The sequence below is a fragment of the Battus philenor genome, unplaced genomic scaffold, assembly GCF_028537555.1.
Source record: "Battus philenor isolate CCGP_79_NKW_IND1 unplaced genomic scaffold, ilBatPhil1.0.hap1 SCAF_11, whole genome shotgun sequence".
Classification (NCBI taxonomy): domain Eukaryota; kingdom Metazoa; phylum Arthropoda; class Insecta; order Lepidoptera; family Papilionidae; genus Battus; species Battus philenor.
The window spans coordinates 7,077,586-7,098,652 of NW_027181673.1; the positions used below are offsets into that span (position 1 = coordinate 7,077,586).

A 21,067-nucleotide genomic window follows, 5' to 3' on the forward strand; every position below is an offset into this window, starting at 1 on the left:
ATTTGGTACTCTAGTTCCGAACGCATTTATTTCGCGCGTTGACGGACGAAAACGACAACGTGAAATAAAAGAATGTTATCGATTTAATAATAAATTAAATTAAACATAATTACTTATTAATAATAAAGTGAAAATAGTTAACGATTTAAAAACATGAATCTGTTAAGTGAGGAAAGCAGTGGGGTAAGGATACTCGCAGCGCGTCACGTTAGTACGGACAAAACTCTTCCCGAAACAAATAACGCATTGAACACAACTCTTCTTTGTCATAATTTCACTTTGGAACCAGATTTTAATTCCTATCTAACAGGTAAATTTGTTTGATTGATTTATTATGTTTCTGTTTTATTTGAATGAGAAATTCTTTAATGGGCACTGATAAACTGATTGCTTAATAAAGTCAATTAATATTTTTGAAGACCTCTGTTATATATTTTGGTAGTTTCGTAACAAATATATTACAGCTAATAAGAATAATATATATTTAGATAAACCGACATTGAGACTCGTTGGTTATGTGTTTATTGATATAAAGGTGTTTTTTATATAAGGCAAAATTTACACCAACAACATCGAATGTGATCAGTTTGTGATAAAAGATGATCGTCTTATCAGCCAAGTAATTACACTAGATTTTGCTTGTCTACAACGGAACACAATGTCGGGCTGCTAATTTACGAGTACTTACATACTTGTTATGATCTTTTTTCGTAGGTTATTGAAATTACAGTATTAAAGGTGGTGACAGGAGGTGATTAGTTGACATGTTTTATAAATTTAAGGGTTCCTATGCACTCATCGGCCCAGGCCGTTACATAATCATCAATACAGCCTTTCGACATTGACCACCTATATAGGTGTCAAATAACATCGGTTGGGTGCGGCTTACACTTACCTTCTTCCGATGGTCTTAAGAGGGTTTTCCTTCCACCATGGTGGAGGTTCTACGCTGAGTCCGTGGCCTTCACTCCAGAACTTTAAGGTCCAACCGGCCATGTGTTCTACGCGCTATGTGGCCTGCTCATTGCCACTTCAACTTGCCAATCCCGGGTTGGGCTATGCTGTTATATTCTCCACCGTGTTGGGAGACGGCCAAGTTTTATTATGTTTGCTATTATCGGATTATTGCACTCGTGTAAGCAATACTTGCTATACGGTGAATTTTAAATGATTTTTTTATATATTTATATATATGTAATAAAGTATAAGTATGTAAAAATATAAGTATTATTTGAAGCTAAAGTTTTAGCACAGAATACTTAATAATACTAGACATCCTTACAAGTTAACTAAAATAACTGCTTTTAAACTTAAGATTTATTTTACATAAAATTCGAAAAATATTAACTTCTTATGTATTGCCACAAAATTTTAATGCAACGTCGCGTTTAAAATTTATTTGTTAATAAGAAAGCTGCCAAGCTTTCAGAGTAATAATAAAATTACATTGAGAAAAACAATTGTAACAGATCGTTAATAACAAGCTTCTATAGTTGTATTATCTACGTACTAATTTCGCATTTATGTTTAATAGGAAGTATGACAAAACTGGGTACATATTTATAAAGAAAACCAAAAAGAAGAGAAAAGCGAGTCTAAGCGCCACCCACTGAATTAGTCATTTTCAAAGATTTTTAATTTAATGGAATCTGGCGTTACCGGAACGCGTTACCGTAAGCGGAAGTCCATCCTAAGTAAGAAAAGGACCAATATTTAGCCACTTCCGCAAGAATTTTGCTACGAGTCGTCTTACCGTGTTCAGTCAAGTTAAGATTTATTAATTAATTAAGATTAATTTATTTATTAAGATCAAAATGATTAGAACGAACGGATTACTCCTGTACTGGTAGTTGCAAAGAGTTGTAAAGTGTTAGTCGCTGTCTTAAATCAGTATTACTCCGTAATTCTATTTTTGCAACTAATTTTGGACCATCATTGGAGCCATTTGCTATATTAAACAGAAAAGTTATATCATTAATATGACGTCTATGCTACAGTGGTAGAAAATGATATCTTCTGTATAGGTGGATGTAGTCGACTCAAGATTGAATGGGAATTTATAGACCCTGTTTTGCGGATTCCAAACTTTTGTAGCGTGTTTTTAGGGACTCCTGACGATAGAGCAATAGATCATTTTTACTGGTTTTGGAAAACTGAAATCGGTTCTTAATATAAATCCTAAGGCTGTTTTAATAATACGGTCTAGATCAGTATTTTACAACCTTCTTTGTGCCGTGCCCCACCTTATCCTTTTTAAAATTCTTACTCCCCCTCTATATACCAAACATATTAAAGCGAAAGGGGTAAACTCGTATCGAGTCCACTTTCGAATTGCCTGCCCTTAACAATCAAATTGCCCTTGTTGGGAAACACAGGTCTATGTACTGATCATAAAGAATTTTACAGTCCTGTGTGATACCTAAATGCTCTAATACTTGCGCTTTGCTAATTAATTGATTATTCGGTTTATATTCAAATGTGATCACCGATTTTAGCCGTGAGCATGACACGTGAAAATTTTTAAAAACATTTAACCGCTGTATCGCGTACAGTGTTCTCGGAATTCCGTGGAATATAAATAATAAATATAGATTTCAAACATCAGTTAATTTTGTTTTGTAATTTAAAAGATTAACTGCTATAATTTTTGATCTTATATGTAATCTACCTTTAATAGCTTAAGTCGACCTCATCCATCAGAACTTTTCCACTGTTCTCTGTTGTTACATCTTTATTTCTATATATTATCTACATTGTCGTCTTCAATATCCGAAATGTATGTAAAGGAATAAATTACCTGGCTCAAACATGGTTTGTATTTCTGTTGTACAAGATCTTTACTAAAAGATATTGAAAATTTAAAAAACATTACAGGCGCTTAAAAAAACAAGGAAATTTTTCAACATATTGATTCCTAAAGCATATTTAATTTTTTTGTTATTTGACGTTAAAAACGCGAGTTTTTTTGTCAGTTCTGATAGGGTTCTTAATGAAAATTGTTTTACACAATTTTTCATACATGTAATAAGGATATATATTTTGACAGATTAGGTGGGATATAATATTGTAGTTGAAGTTATTTATATCTTTTCTAAATGAATGGTTATAAATTACAAATTAGTCCTCTTAAAATGAGCTATGTCTATTACTGTTGTATATTTTAATAGCCAAACATTCTTTTTAAATCAATGTAACTTCAAGTCGTCTTGGTGCGACGCTTTATGTTTGGGTGTCAGTAAAGAGGTTGTCGCCGTGCAATATGCATTCTCATCGCTTTGAGCGGGAACAGTCAGTTTTAAAAAATACAAATCTCTTATTGCTTCAAGTTACACAAACAATTTCATGCGCAGAGCCACAACTACTCGCACATGGACTTGGAAAGTTTATCGATCGTCCAGTTCTTAAAGCAGGCATCGATCCATTAATTTGACCCTGCCGGTCAACACAAACTGGTGCCGCCGACTACAAAAGAACCACATCTGGTATATTCAGACGCTGCGCTGTCCTGAGACCGAGCCATGTGCTCGAGTCCCCGGACGATGCTATGATCTTAAGACAGGCATCATACAGGACATTTCACAACCGTTTTAAAACCAAAGGGCTTTATCGTAATAGTAGAAGGCTCACAAGAATCACAAGGAATACCAATCCTTGATCATGGAGTTTCTTCCACCACTTCCGCACCCAGCAATATCTCTTTTTAAAGTGGTAGTAATGTTATATGGATAACACAAATCGACCAAGTCATGGTTCGGTCCTCTCGGGCGCCCTTAAATTGGAACGTTAGTCGGGTATTAAAGTCCAGTGACCCTAGCTGATCTCGTCCTCTCGAGGGGCCCCTGAGCCTAGTCATTCCACGCAGTGTCTGCCTAAAGCATTCTAAACGGCGAAACTGTAGTATGTAGCGGCCTAAAGCGAGGCTCCTCTGGGGGCCTCAAAGCTACGTAAAAAGGCCTTAAAGCCAGGCGTCCTCTGTCTGCCTCGAGCTCGCAGAAGCTGCAAATGCCTCTAAGGCAGCAGTGTACGACAGGTAAAAACAAACGTTCAAACTTGATATTAGATATACTAGTGTTAGTTCGATAACTTAATCAGTAGTGATATAGAATATACAAATACGCGTTCACTTAAATAAGCCGTTATATTATAAATATAAGCAAATCGGAGAAAAAAATATCGCACCTTTTTATATACAGAATGGTCGATTTTAGGTGTAAAAGTTTTAAAGGAATGAATGAAACTATTACGCAAGTATGTATATATTTTCTAGTGTGAATAATAACGATTTAATAATAATAAAAATAAAGAAATTAATATTAAAAAAGCTAATTTGTTTGTTTGCTTAAAATCTTTTACGCCTATTTTAAAATCAACCTTGTGTATAATGATCACCTCTGAAATATGTTACATTAATTTATTTTTTCTATTGGCATGCGATAAATTTATAACTTCATGTCCTTCCTATTATGTTTGGAAGGGCTGATAGAAATATTTAATTTTGATATTTAGCAAACCGAATTTGGTATACAACTAACACAATGGCAATGACCACAGTACTGATGGTGGATATTGTGGTCGAAGGGGCCTGCAACATGGAATGTAAACGCTTTGTTTGTTATTTCAGAAATTATCGAGAAAAATTGGAAAAGAGAGTGCGTATAGTAGAGATGTAAAATAGAGATGGGCCACATAATAATATAAAATATTAATTGAAACTTTCTGTAACACATACAATCAACATACCTTCACAAGCTCTACGCACACATCACTGCACGCCGAGTTGAATATTAGCTTTTCAAAGGCCGATGCAACTTAAAAAAAAACTTCCGTAGTGATGTTATGAAATATATCATACTTTCAACATATCGTAAGAGTCGTAAATGTCGGACGAATGGTTGAATCGTCTTGCTTGTATATGCCGATTATTTCCGGTATACAATAAAGGCTTGAGGTCATCGAACATAATTTTTATCGTTATTTATTATGTTCGATGATTAATGATTTTCGAAACCAATTTTTGGATACGATATACATACATTAATTAACAGTAAATGAGCTATACATTCATTTATTTAAAGCTTTTACATTTATATCCAATCACCCTGTACAAATATATTTGAAATAATAAAACATTTCTTAACTATACTTTGGTTAACTTATTACCATAAATGACCTTTCATTTAAAAAAAAATAAATGTATTGAAATCGTGTAATAGTAATAGGTAAAATTATTAGAATACGTTTCATAAAACGATTTAATAAATTAGTAATATTGTTTTAATTTTTTTACAATGTAAATCGAAAAGTTTGTATAGACTTATAAAGAGACTAACTTAAAACTAAGTTTGTGTTTGATATTTGCTTAACTGTTACCATTGCGCAAGTTTGCGGAGCCAGATTGAACTTTATGAGTTTGCGTAATTGCAGATTGCCAACTTGCAACTTTTCATAATGTATACATAGTCATAATCTTATCTTTAATGATTATGTTAAATGTGTAAACGACTACATAATACTTTTAAAGAATAAATGCCTTTATCTTACATAATTTTTTTATTTTATATATTGCATTTATATTTTTATACATGTTAGAATTTTACATTATATATTTATAAATCAACGTCAAGCCAAAAACGATCGATTAAACTTTTTTTATCGATCAGTTAAAGTTGAATGTAGTCTCAATCAGTTAAAGTGAATGAAATGAGTGCTTGGTTCATATTAAAAAGTAAAAAATTCCTTATGTTTTTGGTTTTGTCGGCGAGGTAAAATACCACAATATGCCTAATATTCATATATTTTTAAGAATGTCAGTAATTTACGTAGTATTTATTTAATTTATGAGACGACCTGTATATAACGACTGTATTATGAATAATGCGCTAGAAATTACGAAACATACGTGTATATAACATGTTTTAGTATGTTTTCAAAACAATAAAAATCTTTTTAAATTATTCACATTTTGAAATCTATAAGTTAAGTAAATGTGTCATTTATTTAAGAATATTCGATTGCGTATTACTGTGCAATATCGCTGAGAACTTTCGTGATTTAAACTTTTAATTCGGTTGAATAATAAATATGCAATTGTCCCGGTTGTCCACACGGTAGGATAATTACCGTCGCGTTTTAACTTTCCAGACTCGACGATCTTACGTAGGTTTACCTTGACTCCGAAACGGTGTAGAGTCAACCGTCAGTGTGTGCGAATAGATCGTAATGATCTAGACTGCGAATTCTAATAATTAGTTTACTTCCGTACGGAGGTACTTGTCCTGGAGGCCTTGAATTGGTGTTTTACATAGCAAAAAAATAGATTGGACAACTAAATTGATCAAGGATTTGAAACTGTTTAATTTAAGTACGAAATCTAGTTTGTAAAGTTTAAAACATCTAATTTTACTTTGACATTCCATGACTGTTTTATTTACACTATTTAATATCGTATTATACATAATAGCAATAGCAGAAAATAGTGAGATGCACTTTACATAGTGGCTAACGAGCAATGGTAAATTCGTCTTGGTAGGTCACTTACGAGCTGCTGAAATTTATCTGAAAATCGATAGTGGATCATATTGCATACCAGAAATTTTAATTTACACAACTGAAAAACGTTCCGTAAAAAATATCTATGTTTTCCGCTACTGATTGTAACCACGTTTTGTCGAATTATTAAAAAAATAAACACCATACTTGTAGTATTGGCCTTAATATAATTTTAAATTTAGATGCTATGCAACGATTATTGAATGGCTGTTCATGATTACTACAGTATTTTCCTAAGGCAAACCAAACAAAATAATTGATGTTTTTCAATAAAATACTAAAAATGTTATTTTATAAATTAAAGAATTTATAATTTTATATGCTATCAAGGTAGGATTAATTCTGTTATCAATTACAAAATGGAATTAATGTTCTATTTAGTAGTCCACAAAGTGGACAAACGACCTTATTGAGGTTGATTGAAGATGCAGGCCGCTTCGAACAGGCCCTATTGTAAAATCTATGGGAACGAATTATGTCTAGCAGTGAATGTCTTATGGCTGAAATGATGATAATTTCATTTAATTTATTGTTTCTTTCAGCGTTATGAATTTAGAAGTTTATCTTTATATTATTTAATTTGGCAAGAAGCCTAACATTTTTTAAATTATCTCTTCATTTTTGTCGTATTATAGGCTATTTAAAAAATATTATTTATAGTCAGACTACTATTTCAGAATCTTATAAGAATATTCCGTGCCGTGTTTAATCACAAATTACGTTTGTCGTTTCGTGACTTACAAAGCTCAGTCGCCGTCTTATCAGATATTATTGTCGTAATACTTCAAGGTAGTCATTATTATTCATGTATTTGAGTCATAATATATTTAAGTTCAATAATCACACAAATTTAATAATTTTGTAACATCACAAGACATTTTTGTTCAATATTTTTCTTCAGTCGTCTATAAGAAAAATAAATCGCACTCAGCTTAATTTTGATACATCTGTAACTTATTCATACTATTACAAGACAGGTTGACGTGTCTGTTGATTAGAATCTTTGCGGTTAAAACTGGAGACTGAAAACTTCACTTTATATTTAAAGTTATATTTATAATTCAATGCATTTATAACATACGGTTTTCGCTAAAAGTAAAGCAAGGAACCGCTGGAATTAATTTAAAATATTCGATCGAGAGAAAAGTCGACCCTTTGTGTAAGAATGAGGTTTAATTAATTTTTGTCAACAGTAAACCTTAGCGTGTGACCTTTCATTAACGGTTTACCGAGTAACGTGCAATATTTTATATTCTTCAAGGTCGAAGCTAATTATAAAAGGGTTAATGGCGATGATTTAATAGATGTCTATTAAAAATTATTATATCATAGTAAAAACTAGCCTTAAGTCGAGGTGAATTTTTAATGTTTGTATACCATCTTGCGGATGTTGCGAATACCAAGCCGCCTTGAAGCTTGGTAACGTTGCAACTTACTTCCATTGCCACATACGATTCTTTAAAAAAAATCTTGATGAAATACAATGGTTGTATCTTTATTTTTAATCTTTTAGTAAATTTGTAAGCAGTCATTTTATGTTGGATATAAAATATATTGATGCGAATTTGAAATTTTACGTTTTATTATTCTGTTACATTCTTACTGACGCTGAATAGACCCTTCCCTTTGAATAAAAAATATTTAGCTATTTATTCTGGTATGAATATATACTTACACCTAACTTATATTATTAAATAAATTTAACATAAAGGATACTTAAATATATATATATATATATATATATACATACATATATATATATATATATATATATATATATATATATATATATATATATATATATATATATATATATATCTCATTGAAATGGTGATTTATTTTTATTTTGTTTAATTGTCATCATTTCATTCGGAGGCGGCCTGCATCCGATGATTTCCGACGACCCTAAAAAGGTCATTTGTCCTTGTGGGTGGACATCATTAGCTGCACGTGTCGATCCGTGGTCTTTCTCTAGTCAAGAACCTTTAGGGCTATACCGCTTAAGGCCCATGCCGCCATTTTATTTAATCGCACATATTATTAAATAATCCTTTGTGATATGTTTGATGTTGCTAAATTTTATACATCTTTTGATTGTAATATTTTTGTTAACTTTTAGCTCTTCAACCATACGCCTGGATTCTTTGGTCAAGTGGGCTAGTGGTTTTAATATTATTATGGATACTGTACGCAGTCACTCTTCGGTCAGCTTTGAAGAAATGGAGGGAATCTTCGACCAATATTGCAACTGTTTTATCTGTGTATCCTGTAAGTATATTAAAGTTTATAAATATTTTGTGTAATTTTTTTGGGGTATTTTAATTACATTTACACAATCAAGCAGTTATCTTTTGTCCATATCAATAATTACAATCCAACCTATATCCCTTTAACTTTTTTGTTAAGATGTCTAATATTTTTAGAAATTGGAATAATCAGTACTTCTTTACAGAAATATATTTATAAATTAATATAAACTATATTAAATATTTAAACTTGAGTTTTCTTAAAATACAATAGGAAAAAATACATGACAAAATAATGATTCTTTGTTGTTCTTTGACATTCTTCGCCTTAAAACAAAGTTACGAAAGTTCCAAACGCTCTCTGATCTGCTGATAGCTGACGAAAGTCTTGTTTTTTGTGTTCAATTTTATAAACGTCCAGTAGGAAGCGTAATTCACTGCAAAGTTTTATTGTCATTTAAAAACCCTTTACACTCTAATAAGTTTCATCAAGAGTTTTAGTTTCGTTTAATTTTATATTGTATTATTTATCCAAAGAAGTAAGAAATCTGGATTTATTGTAAGCACTGAAATGGAATTTGTATTGTACTATTACAGAGCTGTTTGTAGAGACAATTTTATCTATGAACTAACCTTATATAATACATGGGGCATCCAAATGATAAACGCAATTAAGACTAGTTGTCGCCAATTAATGTTTAACCTTCATCACTTCCACAGATAAAAAATAAATCGTGAGTATATGAGTTTAAAAATTTGTTTTAATATTTAAGCAAATAAAAATGTTTCGAAAAAGTGTTGCCAAGCGCAAAGCCAAACGTTGCTTAACTCGAACGGCTTGACCAATTAGGTCATTTTTTTCATAATTTCATTAAGCGTCGAGGAATGAAGTTTTTTATAGAGCATAAAAATAGAAAATTATAGAGGAAAATAGTAAAAATATCACCATTATTTTTCCACACCAACCGCAGACTGAATTAAAACATGACCTGTCAAACATTCCACGTCAAAAAAGCGTGTTAAAGAGTATTAAAACAAAAAAGTATTAAAGCGAATATTATGTCATATCATTACTAAAATCCAGCAATATTAGGAATAGAACACTTTATCTAAGTAATTGTTGTTTATTATTAAGGCGTTAAAACAATTAAAATGAGTTGTGTTTTACTTTTTTTTTGCTACAACCGATGATTCGAGAGTACAAAGTCAGACAGTTTATTGATGTTTATTATAAGCGGTGAGGAGACGGTTTAATTAGCTAACGCGATTTTACAATTAAAAATCGCGTGTAGCACTGCGTTTACGCTCGTATAACGTTACGTTTATATCGTTTCAATAGAAAAAACAAAATAATGATTGCTATACTAAAATATATTTAAACTTCCCAAATTACTTAATAATATAGTTTACTGTCCAAACCGCACTTTAGTATGCAACAGAAAGGGACGGTTGAGACTAATAACAATTGTAAGGAAATCAAAAAAGTTTTTTTTTTTAATTATCGTCTTTTCGATTCACGAAAAATGCCGTCCTGTGCCAATCGTTTTGTTGCTGGGCTGCCCGATGCCAACTTTTTCCGAGAATAAATGAAGCCACAGATTATATAGCAATCTGTGCAACATACATTGCAAATATGTATGTGTAGAAAGCGCCAACATCACGGAATAAATAGAAACAGTCCAAAAATGCCTCATTATTAATATCATAGCCGTAGGCATCCCCCCCGACTTATTTCCAATAGGAACGTTAGAAGCGGCCTTTATCCAGCATATTTTGACAAACTTAACAAGGCCGACAGTTCACCTAATATTAAGTTAACGTTTTATGCTGCGATTATCGGATCATTGTCTCCACTTTTGGGGATCAATATAGAGAACACATCCTTATCGTACAAACGACAGATGTTTATAAAGGCACCCTTACTTCGTCACCAAGTGGCGCATTTTCTGATATAAGCTCTATTTGGCGAATACAACATAGTACGCTTATCTTAGACTGTCTTAGCATCAGTGAGGGTCGTTTTCAAGGAGAAAATTTAAGATGTTATAAAAAAGATGCAATATCGTAAATCGTTATATTACGTAAAATGTTTTATTTTTTTTTCTGTTTTCACTTACAAATATTCTCAATGGACGCTTTCGTGGTTAACCGTGGAAGGTTTCAGAATACATTTGTGCTTGTACAATGTCTCTGAATTATCATATAATAAATTTTATAAGCTTATCAAATAAAGTCTTATAAAATTCATATTTTTAGGCGATACTAAAGCTTGGAAATAAATTGTTCTAACTACTATATTAAATTAAAAAAAACCATCTGAGTTTGTTGTGACTTCTGCCCACATTACGGCGTGTTTGGTGCCCTCGTAGCTTTTTGTTGAAATGTTTCAATCAAATTTCGATTTTCGGGCATTTTTGCTGATGAAATGATCATTAGTTAAAATATATTTATTATTAAGGTAGATATACTCGTATGTGGGTTTACGAGTCTAAGATTGAAGACAAACTAAGACAATGCTATTCTATTGTTCTTTGTGATTTGATGCACTCACCTCTCAATGCTTGAATCTATACACACCGTTTGTTCTTGACCAAATTACGACGAAGTGAAAAAATCTAATTATCCAGTTGCAATTGCACGGTTTTATGCTAAAAATAAATTTGTTATTCACGAGTTACTTAAAAAATACTTGCATAATCATTTGAAAAGTATAAAGAAAAATAAAGAAATCTAAAGAAAAAATAACAAAAGTGTAATAATGTTCTAAATTTGTTTTCTCAAGTTAAAACATGTTATAATAATTGTTAATAAAAAAGTTATCAATCTTTTGTTAATACCTACAAAGATAAGACTATGTGAAGTATTTACTTGTATTGTTAGATGCTAGATAAAAATCATCCAGATATCTATTGAGCAAGTGATTATTTCTCAGACTACATTAATAACTTACACATGAAAAACGATTATACATTCACAGGAGTATTATTTAAAAAAGTTTATATATTCTCATCTTCATTTTATAAAATATATTTTTAGCGCTTTCAATAAGTATGGAAAATTTTTTTACACTTTTTTAATCAGTTTTCCATGTATATCATACTACAGCGATTGGGCCCGAATACAAAAAATAACTACAAAGGCATTTGTACTAAATTATTTCTTAAGCAATTTCCGCTTATAGATAATAGAGTGAATATGATACAATATACACATGTGTTAGAGGGTAAACCTTGTATTACATAGTGCCTTACCTTGTTTGGAAATGCTAGGATACTTTCAACCGGCATGCATTATATAAAATATACGCCGGGTTTCATAATTTATAATCGAAGTGATTGTGGATTTATAAAGTGTTTATAAGGTCTGAAAACAGGTACTAACATGCTGTTAAATATAATATAGTATCCTTTACCTGAAAAACTTTATATACTATAACGATTTATGGAACTTAAATCTAAGTATACATTTGTAAAAAAAATCGAATACAGTAATTTTTACATTTGTAATATTATGGCAGGTAGTTAAAAAATGTTTATATTGCCAAAATATCGAGTAATATTTATATTATTATATGAAAGGATATCGGGACCACAAAATATTACCGATTTTATCCAATATGACGCCAGATCTTGACAAGCCTTCGTTAAATCCATTGATGTCATGCGAATACTATATTTCGAGCATAAATATCTGTAATTTGCTTGCTGATTGCATAAAAGAAACCGACTACGCATGCATCATGAACCTTTTGAAAAGACGTCATTTGGACAGCTTGACGTCATATGACGCCAGAATATTTCGATCCCTCGAATTATAATAACTAGAGTATTAGAAAACTGAATGAAATGAAAAAAAAAATGAATGAAACCGGTAAAGTCGTTCTAAGTTATAGCGCAACCAAGAACCAAAAGCTCAAGATTCATTTTTGTGAATGTTTGGTTAATTTTACGAATATATTTTATTTATTTCAAATATGCTTTAAATTTTATATAGTAAATACAGCAGTAGTATGTTTTTATTTTATTGCAATAATGATGCTTACAACCTCAATTGAAATAAATTTCCAAGGGAGACAATTATATTTCATGAGGTGTTACTTTAACAAGTAAAAATATTGTGTTTTTAATTTAATTTAAAATATGTCTTTAAACCAAATGTAAAAGAAAAGAAACGTTCTAATTTCAGTTTGACTTGTTATTTTAAATATTATCGAGTTTACGAAAATCTATTGTAATCTTTAAATTTTTTTAATTATTGTGCTAATGAATATATGTTGATATATGTTGAAGACTTGCGATCGTTGATCATCGAGATTCACACTTTGTGTATTAATTATATAAGATTGTCACTACTCACAAATAATTTTCTATAGGATGGGTCAGCAGCAGCGTCCTTTGTGTACCATAATATCGCACTGCGATAGCCAACCTGCCTGCTAAGCGTTGCGATTATGATATAACCCCCATAAGAATCTTTGGGAGAGGTCTATACCTTGCATTTGTCATCTATGGGCTGAAATGACGATCATGTAGTGCCTATGATGAAGTATTTTATGCAAAAATATGCTTAGTATTTTTTTTTTCGTTTACCTGGGAAACTTACTTTATATATATATATATATATATATATATATATATATATATATATATATATATATATATAAAGTATATTTATACATTACTATATTTATATATGTTTATATATATATATATATATATATCCGATCTTTTATATCTTTTATATCTCTTTTCTTTATAGCCGATCTTTGTCATACTTTACAACCCGGTGTGTCAAATCCTATACCCAGTACTAAAATACTCTGTACCATAAAATCCATATAGTATATAGAGTTGTAGATTAAACGGATTCCATTACAATGGGTAGTGCTTGTGTTTAACGGACGTCCATATCTTGCGGTAAACTCTTTATTAACTGAAGCGTACCCCTATTTAAACACTAATGGTATAATAAGTTACTATAATTATAATAGTATATAAAAGTTATAGTGACGCTAAGTTCGTTCATCAAATATTTATTTGTTCAAACAAGCTATTGTTAGCTCTGAAAACGAATCCTATCCTGCATTGAATTTCTGAAAGATAGTAGAGGTAAATTGCTATTGACCATCAGAATATTTTTATTTTTTTTATAATACGTAGCGATGAATGAACATGGCATAGTAAGTCATATCGTACCCTTGAATACTATATAAGTTTTTTAACATAACCTTAAAACCGTCTGCTAATATCACGTAGAAAAATGAGAACGTTATATAAGGAATTTGATTTAATTTATTTTATAATCAAAATGTTGTTTTAGTTTTTAAATTTCTGCTTTGACGGGATATGTACCTACCGATAATTTTGTAAATGAATGCGCTTTTTATAAAACGCACTGGCCTTTTTATTCTTCAGTGAGACGTTTTAGACCATTTGCTATCGTTAAAAACGAAAAGCGCATCACTCTTAATTTATTTACACGCCAAAGTTAAATGACTTTTCCTATATTGAGCTATATCGAAATTATGGCCTTTGCCCGGCAGAGAAATCTGTGCGTTTCTTAGTGGTACTTCAAATTAAAAGGGGTATATTTTAGAATCTATACTACACTCGACAAATGTGAGAATGATAAGAACGCTGATATTCTGTATATTCCTGTACGGATCTGAATTATGGTCAATTACTGCAGCGAACCGCACAAAAATTGAGGGTTTATATTTAAAGAATTTAAATTTTATCTTATTGTCTGAATGTATATTAAAATACTCCAAATTAGTGTTATTTTTTTACAGCTGGTAGCTTCTGCAGCTTATATAGCAATAGTGGTTCCTCGTGCAACGTTGGTGGCTGAGGCGATAGCACAGGAGGTGGTGATGGTCGCCATGTACCAATTCTACCATCTCATCGTAGCGGAGTGTGGGGGAGTTAGTCAGTTCATTAGGTAACTATTTATTCAATACAACATTCATTTTATGTTTATCATTTCATCATTGCGTCCATTGCTAGACCTAGGCCTCCTCCATTAGTTTCTCACTACATGGGAGTGTATTATTGGAATTTACCGAGCGTTATTAATTGTAAGCAATCGCATCAAGCCGCAGTTAATGACGAAGGATATTCCCTATTATTTCATTAGTGCAACTTGTGCCCAAAAGTACTCTTTAACGAATACCCGAAAATAAAATGATTTTTTTTGAATTTTTATAGTTGTCTATATTAAAACGACTTTATATTTACAGAAGTGCAGCAGATAAACGATTGGAAACCCGAGTGATGCCATGCTGTTGCTGGCCTTGCTGTTTTATACCGAGGCCTCAGATTAATAAGTACGTTTTTTATACCATTTTTTGACAGCTCTAAGTGACATTTAAATGACATTTGCAGTTGCCGAGGGTTCGTGGAAAGCAAAGCGCAGATGGCGCGCAGTTAAAAACCTCTTAAAGCGAAGCACGACTCACTGTGTTTTACAGCTTTACGAAGTGTTAGCACTTAAGAAAGCGTTAGCGCTGGAGAATAAATGGTCGAAGAAACTTCAGCAAAGCTTTTGTATAATAAGACAAGAGGTTTTCGTCTTCTGCAATACGAGCCGTCCTCGCCGACGAGGCCGGTTGGTTTTCGAATGGTAGCGAATTATTTTGTATATGGCTTGCCTTAATGTCGTTGCCGTAATTGTCTTGCGGCAAATACTGCAGGGCCATAATTGAAGACGAAAAATAAAACAGGTAGGGTAAGCATATAAAAACGGGAGGAAATGAAAATAAAAGTAACATAAGAATCGTAAACAAAACGATTATAAAATAAAGAAATAAACAGCATTTTAAAAATGTGAGACAGAGACTTCAGCACATGTCTTGTTATCAGGACGGTGCATCGTTTAATAAAATTAAATGTTGAGCAACAGGATCAAAATATCGATATGTTGCCCGTTTCCAGAACTGGGCATTCCTTAGCAGCTCTCAGTCTACATGCAGGTCTTAATACGCAAGCAGGAAGGCGCACCCGTGACCCTACGCTTAAATCTGTTATTTATGAATCCATGATTTAGTCCAAATGTATGAAAATTAAAATTATTTAAATTGGTTGAGCCGTTCTCGAATTTTAAAGATAAAGTAACTATATCCCTTTTTAAATTGTAATTTTACTATTGCATTCAGGTAATACGTAAAAGATAATTTGATAAAATCCTGTGTAAGACTAATCAATATTTTTTCTTACTATTATGTTTCGTTGTTTAATTTGTTTTAAGAGAATTTGTGCCACACTTTACAAATTTCCTGTAATTTATTTTAGGGTAAAAAGCTATCAAAATAACTGCTACAAGGTACTATTACCATCACCTACGCTCCCAATAATATTAATCATACTAAGTGTTATTATGTTTAGTGTATTAAATTTCATTACTTGATTGAATTGTACGTGGAAACTCAACATTTGTAGATTGTTATCCCTTTAGTAATTGATATCTGTGTTATATAGTTTACAAGGGGCTGGTATGGCAATGGCGTGTACACTTCATAACTCAAGTACTAAGCCCTCCATTAACTGTTTTAATATGGTCGTGACGGCGGATACTGGGTTGATGCACGTAGGAGCTAGACAACTGCGAGGCATATTTTATAATTTTTGAAGACTTTAGTTAAGTAAAGACTCAAAGCCAGTGATGATTCTGATACGTAGAAAGGCCCCACACACATAGTTTCTTTGGAGACATAGCACTAAGCGTTTCGACTCAACGAACAAACGCACAGTCTAGTATGGAACGATCTACAGGCTTCATTATTTTCCGGAAATTATACCCCAGGTCTCTTAAGGATCAGAGTGGAAGGTACCTACTAAATCTGCTTGTTTCATTTTAAGCCACATCGTCGCTTTCCGTTAGGCGAGTTGGTGGTCAAACACTAGCAAGAAAGTGTTAAAAGAATTTCCTATTGTCCTGTGAGTTTTCCTTGAGGCTCCAGCGGCTATTTGTGTTGCGCAGTATATGGCCTTCCCGCTACCACTCCTACTTGTCTATGCTACCGTTTTGTCGGTTACTTTTGTTTCTTATACCTTATTCAACAGAAATCCCAAGCGTGGCCTAGGTACGATGAACGATTGCGAGCTTGCCAATGGGGTCCAATGTAGGTATTCGTATTACGAATCAAGTCGTTATATAAATGTTTTTTGTTCATAACAAAAACAAATGTTGGAATTCTTTCAGAATATCCGTTGCGTCAAATATTCTCTTGTAAATAACGTAGTGTGTAATTGACTTTATTAATACTGAGAACATAATCATGTAGTTACTATCTGACGCACTGTTTACAGGAGGAGTTTGTCTTGCCTGCGTTATTTGGTGCTTCAGATACCTATAATACAAGCGGTGCTCTATGTAATCATACTCGTGCTTTGGGCAGAGGATATGGTATGTACATAAGATTTAATACAACTAACTACAGTATTACAGTGCCGTATATATTTTTTATTATATTTTGGATCTTAAAAAGTTATGTGCAAAAACAAATCATATAAAATAGAGAGTGACAGTGACAAACAACCTCAGCATTACAAATAAAAATTTAAAAAAATTGACAATACAGATAACAAAAAATTTAATTTTTACAGAAAAAAAATTACATTAATAATTTAGTAAGTAAATACTATTGTACAATCAATTATTTATAAGAGTTTATGAAAGTTATACAATTACGTGTTATTTATTTATAATCAATTTAAACAAAACTTTATTTACATTAAAGATGAAGGGTGTGCTCTCATGGTATACTTTTATATTAAAATATATTCAAAGTCATTTTCATGAGTTTTTATATCACTCATGCATTGTGTCATAATATTAAATATCATTAAGAAGTCAACGCTATACTTAATATTATAAGTATTTGATTAAAATTACTTGAAATTAGGAGTTTTCCATTAATTTTTTTTCGTATCAAAATGGTATAGTTGTTTTTATTAAAAAAGCTTGAATATTTCATTGTTTCATCGTAATGTTTGGCAATTATTTAAGAATATATCAGATGTCCACGCATGCTGATGTTAATTCTCTTATTGAATTTAGTTATTTTTTTTTTAGTATAATGGCGGGTCTTATTCTTGGGCCATACCACGTGTTGTTAGGTTTGCCTTTGATCGATTCTTTTAACTTAATAAAACCCTTCTTAAAACTCCCGTGTTGTTAAATCGCAAAATTTAGTCGGTCAACACAATCTATCTAGACGCTTTTGCCAATTGTAAAAAAACTGAAAATTGGCTTGGCTTCTTTCGCAAACAACTATAACTGTTCATTTATCGTGTTCTTTTCCATTATTTTACTATGAAGAATGTTGTAGATATAAATAATATTGTACATACATATTATAGTAAGCATAATTAATCAAATTTAAATGTATCATGACATTATAGATAAGAAGATAGACAAAGACTTGTTAAAATATTTGGTGTATTTTTTCCAGTGGTTGTTTATATATTACATGACTTTAAAGTATCATTTTGTATCTTGATACAGTGTTGGGATTTATGATTATGTATTTATTTTTTGATAACTTTACTACCGTTTTGAGATGACGCAGTAACTTTGTGATTACTCCTTTAGATATAATAGACAAACATTTGCTTATTGTCAACGGCTATGATTCAAAAGACATTTATAACAACAGCTAGTTAAAAAGTTATTTTTTTGGTAATGTTTTGTTATAAGATTAATAAGTTACATGGAAACTCATAGATGAAAATACACGGTAGAGTGGCTGAATAAAGCTCACGATCCGTACCTGTATGGGATTAAATTGATGGTTAAAAATAAGCTGATGCGCGCATCGGTCTGAAAACGCATAGTCAAATAAAGTTGTAATCGAAGTATAGCAAATTATGCAAAAAGATGTTCTGATTAGGACATTATTAGCATTTGTTCTTTGATGGGCAAATATCTCCCAGAGATTTTCAATTGGACCGGCTTGGATCGACTTGCATCTAGTGTCTTCTAACGACCCTTACAAGGTCCTCTGAACATATTGAGGGTGGACTTCCTACGCTGCGCTTGCCGGTCCAAGAACTCCGCTCCAAATTTTAGATATATATTTCTCTAAGAAATTTTAATGTATTTAATACTCAACAAAGAGTAGTTAAATTGAAGGTGCTTATAAAATAATAATATAGACGTGCGTGGCGTGCCAAATCAAATGCCGGGTACTATATGTCAGTTTTCCTTTTCAGATGATGTATCGCCGGGCTTTAGTTTTCATTCAATGTTTCGTCGGAGTGTCCATATTGTCGGGTATTTGGGGAGTAATCATGTGTGTACGCGCCGCAGAGAGCATTGGCTTCGTTTTCCGCCCGAGATTCTTCGCTCTGCAGTTGGTCCTTATCATTGTAAAATTACAATATAGTTTAGCCAAAATGATATCTGACTTTGTAACGTTGCCGTGCGTTATGTCTTTGCATCCAGCTGTCTTAGTTAATCGTAAGTATTTATTTAATAGTCTAAGCTAGCCCCTGAGTGTCAGATCTTCGTTATTTTATATAAGCTAAAAATTTCTCAGGGTATGCTCTTAGCACAAGTAGAAGTCATAGGTCTAATAGAGAATCTCATAGTGGCTTTTACGAATAATCAACGGCGTGGCTAGTGGTTGGAATAAATAAAATGACGAAGGTTTGACGCCTCATGAATCATAACCAATCTTCGTCTCTTAAAATTTAAAAATGTAATTTTTTGCTTTAAAAAATGTTCTAAACTTTTGATACTTTTTTATACATCAAGCAAAATAATAAATTTCATGATTTATATATCTTTCTTGCGTCGTATCTTTTGCTATTGAAGATCGTACCCTATGGAAAGTTTGTAGCGCACTGTGTTAGGTCATCTGCGCCGGTCTTCGGCAGCGTCTATTGCTTCCGCTATCGTGGTGTCAAGCGCTTTAAGAACCTGATCAGACCAGCAATAGGGCTGCGGCCAAATGGCCGCCATCCATCAGCGTTTCCAGTGATTTTAGTTAGTCTAATTAGTCTAATTTTAGTTTTTCTAAGTTACCACCGCTCTTTCTGATTATGACTCGGCTATGTATTAAATAATATTTCAGATTTTATAACAAAGATTATTTTAAATTTGCAGTTACCCAAAATACAGTAACTATATTTGAAATGTTACTTCTGTCGATTTGGGCATGGCGTCTCTACGGTAGAAAAGAAGACAAATCAGTCAATAAAATCCAAAAGGTTGTTGTTGCAGTTCTTGAAGAGGGTACAGGAATCCTCGATGTTAAACCGTCTAAAGATGGAATAGTTAATAAAAATTTTAATACCGTAGATAATAAATCTGAGAATAAGTTATAATTTTGTAACTAAAAATTTTTATGTTATTATCTTGTATTTTGTGTTCTAACACGATTGTGTTATGACGATGTGATTCATTCACAATGCTAAATAAATACCAGTGATAGGCTTACATGTCCAGACAGAGTTAATACGAAAGAGGGAGATGATTGTAGCATTTGTAGAGAAATATAAGAATGTGTTTACACATGGCTACTTATTTTTGAAGATCCGCAAGTTATAAGCATTTTTTAAATGTAATCTAAAAATTTTTAAAGACTGTTTTGTAGTCGACGTTTAAGTTTCTTACATTAACAATATTTTTAGATGCATACATTTTTTAAAAATATAAATCAAGTAAAAACATGACGGGTCATCATAATACAATCAAGAGTATTTTACATGAGAGCAGGTAAACGTATTTGCACAGTGCAAATGTCACACTGATATTTTGTCCCTATGTAAATGCATCCTTATTTTCTTTTTATTTATTTACTCTGTCTGGCAAATACAATGTAACGATGGGTTTCTACATTTTGACCCAGTGCTTCAAATAAGTTAGGACTATCTACGCTTTGAACTAGTAAACACTAGAGTATTTATAATGACTAAGCTAGCTATTCAATAACCTTTGTTAGTAAAGGCAGCAATTTGAATTCTTATTGTATTACGAAATAGGAGCCTTACTATCCAGTTTAATAAGCTAAAAATGACTTTATATTTCTGCAGAATGTAATATAAATTTTCGTATTTTCTTAGTATTATTTTTAAGATTTGTAGACATACAGATTCGAACAAAGATGATTTTTTCGGTATTGTACATATAATTATCTAAAATAAATCTGATTATTAGACACTTTGATGGTAGCGATAGTGTTCAATTATTAAATCTTTAACTTTATATTTCTTTTATGTGATCATTGTTAATAATTAGTAAATACTTATATTAAATGTTAAAGTACCTGA

The 21,067-nt window shown here is 31.8% G+C and overlaps 1 protein-coding gene across 1 annotated transcript; it reads left to right on the plus strand.

The window, feature by feature from the left end:
* LOC137930794 (organic solute transporter alpha-like protein) lies at window positions 1–20,963 on the plus strand. The gene is made up of 7 exons (XM_068774094.1): window positions 1–310; window positions 8,669–8,817; window positions 14,587–14,735; window positions 15,034–15,120; window positions 17,102–17,198; window positions 19,007–19,253; window positions 19,902–20,963. Exons 1-7 carry the CDS (start codon window positions 154–156, stop codon window positions 20,120–20,122), a joined length of 1,107 nt encoding a protein of 368 aa, XP_068630195.1. The 5' UTR covers window positions 1–153; the 3' UTR covers window positions 20,123–20,963.
* Window positions 20,964–21,067: the final 104 nt, after the last annotated feature.

What these genes read in the sequence shown, in the direction of transcription:
- LOC137930794 (XM_068774094.1), top strand. Translation starts at nt 154, where the DNA reads ATGAATCTGTTAAGTGAGGAAAGCAGTGGGGTAAGGATACTCGCAGCG. An exon ending in CTGTTTTATCTGTGTATCCT is followed by an intron (nt 8,818 to 14,586) that starts GTAAGTATATTA and finishes ATTTTTTTACAG; the next exon opens with CTGGTAGCTTCTGCAGCTTA. An exon ending in TCCAGCTGTCTTAGTTAATC is followed by an intron (nt 19,254 to 19,901) that starts GTAAGTATTTAT and finishes TTAAATTTGCAG; the next exon opens with TTACCCAAAATACAGTAACT.